This window comes from Macaca fascicularis, chromosome 4, assembly GCF_037993035.2.
Source record: "Macaca fascicularis isolate 582-1 chromosome 4, T2T-MFA8v1.1".
NCBI classification, from domain to species: Eukaryota; Metazoa; Chordata; class Mammalia; order Primates; family Cercopithecidae; genus Macaca; species Macaca fascicularis.
In genome coordinates, this window is record NC_088378.1 from 26738898 (window position 1) to 26748006 (window position 9109).

At 38.5% G+C, this 9109-nt stretch overlaps 1 protein-coding gene across 2 annotated transcripts; it reads left to right on the forward strand.

Annotated features, from left to right (window-relative positions):
- Positions 1-369: 369 nt before the first annotated feature.
- On the forward strand, positions 370-4900 carry FABP7 (fatty acid binding protein 7). Of its 2 annotated transcripts, XM_045391595.1 has the most exons (4): positions 370-521; positions 943-1115; positions 1764-1865; positions 4546-4900. In XM_045391595.1, the coding sequence occupies exons 1-4, from the start codon at positions 449-451 to the stop codon at positions 4594-4596; spliced, it is 399 nt and encodes a 132-aa protein (XP_045247530.1). In that variant the 5' UTR covers positions 370-448; the 3' UTR covers positions 4597-4900. The 2 variants fall into 2 exon arrangements, with proteins under 2 accessions (XP_045247530.1, XP_005551767.1); XM_005551710.5 differs by lacking the exon at positions 4546-4900 and having other exon boundaries at positions 1764-2204.
- The last annotated feature ends 4209 nt before the right edge of the window (positions 4901-9109 follow it).

A 9109-nucleotide genomic window follows, 5' to 3' on the forward strand; every position in this document is an offset into this window, starting at 1 on the left:
ATTGTGCATCTTCTTTCTTTCCTTGCACTCTGAGATTGCCTTTGCCAAGTTTTTTCTCACTGAACTTGAAAGACCTTCTCTCATTTTCCCGTTCCCTGCCTCCAGCCCCATTGAATCCCTGCAGAGCTTTCTCAGGCATAAGGGCTGTAGTGTGAGGATTGGGAGGAACTCGACCTACTCCGCTAACCCAGTGGCCTGAGCCAATCACAAAGAGGATTGGAGCTTCACTCCGAGCGCTCCTTCCCTTCTCCTCCCTCTGTGACAGCCTCTTGGAGAGAGGGACACTGGAGGGGTGTGTTTGCAATTTAAATCATTGGATTTTTGCCCACTCTCTTTCCAAATAAGAAGGCAGGAGCTGCTTGCTGATGTGTAAAGGGTCTTTTGAGCTGCAGTGGCAATTAGACCAGAAGATCCTCGCTCCTGTCTCTAAAGAGGGGAAAGGGCAAGGATGGTGGAGGCTTTCTGTGCTACCTGGAAGCTGACCGACAGTCAGAACTTTGATGAGTACATGAAGGCTCTAGGTAGGTAACAATAAGAACGGCTGTTCTCTTCTTATCGTGCTGCTTTAGATACTTGCAGATTCCATTTTTCACTCCTCAGGTCAGCAAGAGGCAAAGACAGATCACGTTGTCCTGATCAGATGCTAGGCTATGCATTTGCCACTGAATGGATTTTTAATGTGGCACTTGTTTGCCTTCTTACCCAGGGCCAAAAACACAGAGCATCTGCTATTCTGTGGAGAAAGTGAGGCTTCTCTGACTTTTTTGGTTTTCTTCTGCATCCACTTATGATTACAGTAGTGTTTTACATGATTAATGGCTAATCATATTCTAATGAAACTTACACTTTAGAACCTGGATTCCAGAATCAGAAAGCAGATTCTTGCTTTGTGAGTTATTTTGGAAGTTGCTGCAGACTGTACTGTTCCCTTTGCTCTTTTAGGCGTGGGCTTTGCCACTAGGCAGGTGGGAAATGTGACCAAACCAACAGTAATTATCAGTCAGGAAGGAGACAAAGTGGTCATCAGGACTCTCAGCACATTCAAGAACACGGAGATTAGTTTCCACCTGGGAGAAGAGTTTGATGAAACCACTGCAGATGATAGAAACTGTAAGGTGAGAAACTGCTTCTTCTCCAGAGAAGAAGAAACTCTTCTTCTCCAGGGAGGGGGGAATAAAGATAAAGATTCCAATGCATGGATTTTTTTTTTTAAGATGTTGGAAAGTGTAGAATATTTTCAATATTTCAATCCAAGGAGAAATACACCAAAGTTAGTTTAGTGTGCATATGTTATATTTTGAACAATGGGTACTTGCTACAGCATAAATCTCAATTGTATTTGTTTCTTACCATATACTGTTCACATTTTATATCAAGCTTGTATTTCAGAAAACATTTAATAAAGTTTATTTGAAAGAAAGAGTGCATTTTGTTTAATTCCCCAGGTTGCCTCAGATTGACTAAATGGGCAGTTTGCCTCATTCTAAGGCTTTCTTTAGAAGGACGACTAGCTGCAAAGCACTAGTTTAGGATTTTTGTTTTTAAAATATTAAATTTTTGTATTTAGATGTGTATTTTTAATCAAATTATGAATTATTCAAATTTACATAATAATCTAGAAGTAATAGAAATAACAATAGGATAATTAATTGATCATGATTTATTCAATTACACAATTCTTTCAAAAATCACATCATTTGTCTTCCGTATCAGAAATCTGAATTTATTTATTGCTATGTTTTGCATTTCATTGTTGGTCTCAGTCTGTTGTTAGCCTGGATGGAGACAAACTTGTTCATGTACAGAAATGGGATGGCAAAGAAACAAATTTTGTAAGAGAAATTAAGGATGGCAAAATGGTTATGGTAAGTAATGACAATTCTCCATTCTTCCTTGTTTTTTACTCCTCTCCCCACACCTTTCACCTCCTTCCCTCTTCCTTCCTCCCCCTTCCATTCTTCCTCCTTCCTTCCTTCTTTAATAATACATCACTGGCAAGGTTCTTTAACTATATATAAAACAGGGGAAACAAAAAGATCCTAGTTAATTGTCTTCTTCAGCTCAACGATTTTGATTGCAGAAAAAGAGAACATTTCATGTGTAGTTAAAAAAATAAAAGTTGCCATTGATTTGCCTACAACTGTGTCAAAAGATTTTTTTGTAGGGTAACTATGGATGTCTCTCAAATAAAATTTAAATATAAAGCCCATAATCACTGAAATATATAAAGATAATTGCTATTATAAGAGAATCTCAGACAGATGACTTTATAGGTTTATAAAGACTTTATAGCTGTTTCTTTAAACAGTTTATATTTTAATTTATAAAGTTACAAAAGTTCAGTGCAGATAATTTAGAATATAACAGAAAAGTATAACAAAAAAGTTAAAATCCCCTCTAATTTCTCATCAGAGATAACCTTTTTTTTTTTTTTTTTTTTTTTTTGAGATGAAGTCTTGCTCTGTCACCCAGACTGGAGTGTAGGGGTGCAATCTCGGCTCACTGCAACCTGCACTTCATGGGCTCAAGCGATTCAACAACCTCAGTCTCCCGAGTGGCTGGGACTACAGGTGCAAGCCACCAACGCCAGGTTATTTTTTTAATATTTTTGTAGAGACGGGGTTTCGCCATGTTGCCCAAGCTGGTCTACAACTCTTGAGCTCAAAGTGACGCTCCTGCCTCCTGCCTCGGCCTCCCAAAGTGCTGGAATTACAGGCCTGCGCCAAGGCTCCTGACTCCCGTAGAGAACCATTTTGTTGTTACTTCTTTCCAGTTTTTTCTCGAATGCATAATATGCCTTTTAAACACATCTATTTAATACTAGGTGGCCATTAAAAATAGTTTTTTCAATCACCCTCTTCTTACTTACTAGGAACTATCTGTAAAAGAGGATGTATTAGTGTCCTAAGGCTGCCACAACAAAGTACCACAAACTTGGTGACTTAAAACAACAAAAGTGAATTTTCTTAGTTCTGAAGTCTAGATCCCTGAAATCAAGGCGACCTTAGTGCCACTGTCCTTCTGCAGGTCCCCTCCCTTGCTTCTTCCTACTTCCTGGGTGGCTCCTGGCAATCCTTGAGGTTGTTGGGCTTACAGTTCTATCACTCTGATCCATTTCTGACTCCATCTTTACAAGACTTTTTCCCTATATGTTTTTGTCCTAAATTGATCAAACATAAAATAATTAACAAATAATTTCTCTAATGAGGGAGTAGTATCACAAACGAGAAGAAATATTATGCCTTGACCAAGCCCTCCTCAGACACTTTTTGTGTGACCTGCAAGGGTATATTGATGATACTGACATAGGTGGGTAGGCTCATTCAATTTTGGAGGAGGGTGTGAGAATGCTTTACACAGTCCTTGTAAGATGACAGCAGAGAAAGTTTTGTTGTTTAAGAATGGGGACTCATCCCAGCTACTCGGGAGGCTGAGGCCGGAGAATGGCGTGAACCCGGGAGGTGGAGCTTGCAGTGAGCTGAGATCCGGCCACTGCACTCCAGCCTGGGCTACAGAGCGAGACTCCGTCTCAAAAAAAAAAAAGAATGGGGACTCATGTTTCCTTCTCCATTTGACTACTGCAATGAGCACTGTTCTACACTGAGATATTCATGCTTCTGTGGAGATGGAGGTGGGGAGCAGAGGGACAGTTTTCCTTTCATGTTAAAGGATATTTGCTCACATTCTTTGGCAACAATCGACAAAAGAAAGGACTCATTTCTAAAAGATTCGCTCTGAAGTTCTCCTTTATGCTTTTACCTCCATTTTTTTTTCTTGAACACAGAAAAGTAGATAGCTCAACCGTGGCATGCATGACTATGATCAGGCAAGATTGAGTTCAAAAAGGAAGATTAAAGCAATAGACTACAAGGATACACTATACTCCTGAACATCCCATCAATATATGAAAACAATGAGCACTAAAACCCCCTAAGTTCTGTAAAGTGGCTTTATAGCAACTCTTCAAGTTAGATTTGACATTAGAGTAATGGAGCTGATGTTCCACATCCTATCCAGCTACCTACCTGGGTTCACATAGGCTAAGCCATGACAACCAAAGCAAGAACATTTGTACCTTTACATTTTCCTCTTGAGTTTGGAACAAGTCATTCCAAATACTATCAGCTCAAATGATTGGATTTTCTAATGACTGTTCAAAATTTATCTAGGTTATGAATTGAAAACTGTTATGTAAACCTATTATACAACTCATTCACTTTTAAAGCAGATAGCTGAGAAAAGAATATAGACACTCCATTTCCCACACTTAATCTGCTCAATTACCCTGATAATTTAAGGCTAAAGAAATTCTTTTGACCTGAATCTAAATTGCTAATCTCAGTTTTTGCTTCATTCTCATTTCAGAGACATAAACTATATAACAATATAGCATCTCATTTCAAGATGTAAAATGCTTATGCAGCATTTAATGTTTGTAAATGTCATTCTTTCGCATGATACTTAGATTACATATATGATGATCTTTAAAATTCAGTGACTGATGTTCCTGTATAAAAAGATTTGATTATCTTTTGAACCTTGCAGACCCTTACTTTTGGTGATGTGGTTGCTGTTCGCCACTATGAGAAGGCATAAAAAAGTTCCTGGTCTGGGCTTGGAAGAGCTCTTCAGTTTTTCTCTTTCCTCAAGTCTCCGTGCTATCCTATTACAGCACGGCTGATCATTAATTAGAAGATTATCCTTGGTGTGGAAGTGCAAAATCATGATTTAAAAGCTTGTTACTCCAAGCAACTAGCCCAATTTTAATCTGAAAATTTATCATGTTTTATAATTTGAATTAAAGTTTTGTCCCTCCCCTTTTTTTAATAAACAACTGAATATATTTTATAATTTCTTTTGGAATGTAAATCAAATTTGAATAAAAATCTTACATGTGAAATTTTGTTGTTGTTTTTAATATCATTAATCTGGCTAAGAACTCTATATTAAGACAATTTTAATTAAAATAGTCACTCTTACAGCATAAATAAGGCTGAAAAAGGTAGCACTTTGTTTAAAATATTAATTTAAAAAATAAACAAAAGCCTTAGAAAATACGAAAATGCCACAGTTTTGGTTGAACCTTCCATGAAGAATCTGTGATAGTTAAATTCATTTGGCCAGGACCCAGAGATGCCTTGTACAGTGGGTTGGGCTATGGAAGTGGTGTCTTTTTTCTTTTCTTTTCTTTTTTTGAGATGAAGTTTCACTCTTGTCACCCTGGCTGGAGTGCAGTAGCGCCATCTCGGCTCACTGCAACCTCTGCCTCCTGGGTTCAAGCAATTCTCCTGCCTCAGCCTCCTGAGTAGCTGGGATTACAGGTGCCTGCCAGCACATATGACCAATTTTTGTATATTTAGTAGAGACGGGGTTTCACCATGTTGACCGGGCTGGTCTTGAACTTCTGACCCCAGGTGATCCACCCGCCTTGGCCTCGCCAAGTGCTGGGATTACAGGCATGAGCCACTGTGCCCGGTGGAAGTGGTGTCTTTAGAAGAAACAGTTTGAAGAAACAAAATGATGTATATCAAAATGTCTTATTAAAAGGTAAATATAATAAAAATATCATGTAATCAAAATTTCTTATTGAAAGGTAATAGGAAAAGGGAGTGAATTTTATCCTGGATTACAAAAAATGTTTCTCCAGACAACCAAACTGGGTTGGATAAAGTCAGTGAGAGTGCAAATGAAGTGTTGTGCATAAAGACACTGAAAATTTCAGGGTGGGGGGAGCAGGGTAGGATGAAGAAAGGGAAGGTGATTGAGTTGACCAAACCAAATTAAATGCCTGTTTGTATCTGGCTAGGGTCTGAATTTGTGAAATACAAACAAACAAATATTATTACATATTTCATCATTTACAAAACACTTTTTATACATTTTCTCAACTGTACAATGTTTAGCAAGAAGGCAGGTATTATTTATTTTTACTTTACCAATAAGGAAATTGAAGGTTAGATTTGCATGTCCAAATTCTCATGACTAGTAAATAATATTGAGAGCTGCAAATCTTGCAATATTTCCCTCTTTTTCCTCTCCAAAATTAATATTTCAGCTAACTTTTCTTCTGAAACAAAAACACAAGATTTTATTATCCTTGATTATTCTTTTTCTTTGTTAGTCTCTTGGGAGGCAAGGGAGGTAAATTTATTTCAGCACTTACATGTAATACTGTATTTATTTTTAATCAGCCCAGTGTTTTCAGCAAGTTTTTATAAATTAATTCAAAGTTCAATTAACTGGCTGGGCAAGGCAGCTCACACTTGTAATCCTAGCACCAGCACTTTGGGGGGCTGAGGCAGGTGGATCACGTGAGGTCAGGAGTGCAAGACCAGCCTGGCCAACATGGCGAAACCCTGTCTCTACTAAAAATACAAAAATTAGCCAGGTGTGATGGTGCATTTCTGTAATCCCAGCTACTCACGAGGCTGAGTTACAAGAATCGCTTGCGCTAGGTGGTGGAAGTTGCAGTGAGCCAAGACTGTGTCACTGCACTATGTCCTGGGTGACAGAGAAAGACTCTGTCTCAGAAGAAAAAAAAAAAAAAAGTTCAATTAGCTTATAGCTATAAGTATGAGAAAATTTTCTTTTTTTTTTTTTTCTCTAAGAGATGGAGTCTTGCTTACTTGCCTAATCTAGTCTCAAACTCCTGGGCTTAAGTAATCCTCCTACTTCAGTCTCCTGAATAGCTAGGACTACTGGCACACACCACTGCACTCAGTTTACCTGTCTTTAAAAGCATGAAACAGAACATGAACAGGGTGTTGGCTCCAACTGTTCCGACAGCCACCGACTCTGCTTCTGGTGGAGCGCTGCTTAACTTGGGATTTCAGCCTACGCTCTACCAGAAGCTCAGATTCTGGCCTCTCTATTATTAAAGATACAAAGTCAAAGACAGAGATTTATCTTTAGTTCATTATAATGAAGCCAAATAACACTGGCACCAGTTTCCATAACAGCTGTCTCACAGAGTGAGGAATGAAAAGGTTTTTGGGTGGCCTAAATGGGAAACAAAGATGCAATGGTCTGAAAGATCAAGGGTTGCAGTGGTAGAACAAATGCATTTTAAGGGGGAATATAATTAACATGTTTGCTTCCTAAATTTTTCTGGGTAGTCGCAAATCATTTTTCTTCAAACCAAATTCTATTTCACACTGTCAATCTGTCAATGCACTAACTTTTCTGGTTTGCTGTCTTTGTTTTGTTCCTTAACATAGTTAAGAAACATAATTAAAGGAAAGGAAAAACGACCAAGACCAAAGGCAATTTGACCAACAGGCCCTGGAAGAACGTTTCTGAAATGATACAAAGGCCTCAATGATACAAACTAAACTAAGCTAAGGTTGTTTTGTGAAGCTACTGCCCTTCTTTCATGTGATTTCCCTCACCCAGATACACACACTCAAAATGACATATATGTACACCTGGAACATGGAGACCTACAAATATATGCCCATGGTAGAGATGTTGGGGCACTATCGTTTTTTGCTTCTTAGTGAGTATTAAGAAAAAAAAAAAAAAGAAAGTGGAGTGAGTAGAAAGAAGGATGGTGTTTCTACCCACTAATTTTAATATACTGTACTTTTTAGGATTGCAAGTATATCTTAAGTTTCAAAATGTGTATGCCTTGTTTTATGCTTACTGAGAAACTATTTCGCAACCAGTTACTTCCAGTAAAGAATATTGAAATTGGAAAAAAAGGAGTGAAAAGAGCTATTTTTATAATTTATCCTTTTCCTAGCTTTCAAATGTTTGGACTAAAAACTCCTCTAAGTCGTTTTGTTAATCCTTACACTTGTTTTCTCTCGCCAGCTCACCATTTTTTTCTGGCTCCATTTTCTCCCATACTCTAGAGGTTGCGAACTGAGAAACTCCAAGGACCATCTTGTCCACCACTGAAATGCACTCCGGTTCCTGCAAACTTTGGAATCAACCAAAAGCTGAAGCAGGACTTGGGCTGCCCTGGCAGGACTTGAAACCGTAAACCAAAAGTACCTGAGACAGGTCTCAATCAATTTAGAAAGTTTACTTTGCCAGGGTTAAGGATGGGCCAGTGACACAGCCCCAGGAGGTCCTGACATGTGCCCAAGGTGGTCAGGGTACAGCTTGCTTTCATACATTTTAGGGAGACATAATACAGCAATCAGTATGTGTAAGATTTTACATTGGTTAGATCTAGAAGGGCAGGGCAACTTGAAGCTGGGCGGGGGGTGGGTGTTTCCAGATCATAGGGAGATTTAAACATGTCCTGATTGTCAATTGGTTGATTGAAAAAGTTATTATCAATAGAAAGGCTGCCTGGGTTATAAGAGGTTGTGAGACCTAGATTTTATCACCCAGATGAAGCCGTCAGGTAGCAGGCTTTAGAGAAACAGACCTTAAATGTGTCTTGTCAGACTTAAGGTTTGTGTTGATGTTAATTAGGTATGTCCAACCCCCCAGCCCCCTTTTTATGGCCTGAACCAGTCTTTCACGTTAAATTTTAGGGTGCCCTGGCTGCAGAGAGAGTCCATTCAGATGGTCGCCCATTCAGATGGTTGTGAGGGGCCTTCAAATTTTATTTTTGGTTTACAAAACAGAAAATGGAAGCACCTTGCTTCCCACTTCAAAACCCCTTTCATGAGACATGCTCCCATTAAGTTACATGGGATAGAAAACAAAGCTTTCTATGATGGGAAAGAAATACACTCTACAACATCTTTTTTGAGGTTAGTAATTATGGAAAGCATTTTCTTCTGTAAAGGAATTCCACGCCCTATAAATTTAAATTATTAGCTTGTCATCTCCAAGCGATCAGCGTTCTCATAAATGGTGAGAAGGAACATAGAACACAGAATCCAGCAGTTTCGGGATTATTCATCATCTTTGCTTACTCCTTTGTACACTTCTTTGCCAGAAGTATATTCAAAAAAGTTCCTTGGAAGCATCAAATCAACCACCTCTACTTATGATTTCCATGCATCTCTAGAATGCATAAAGTATGATTTTCAGACATGTTCTAATTCTAAGACCCTTCTCTTCCCGGCAGTTTAAAAAACAAAACAAAACAAAAAAAACCAAAAGGGGTATCTTTGAGCATTGGTTTTCAAACATCACAATCACTTTAACA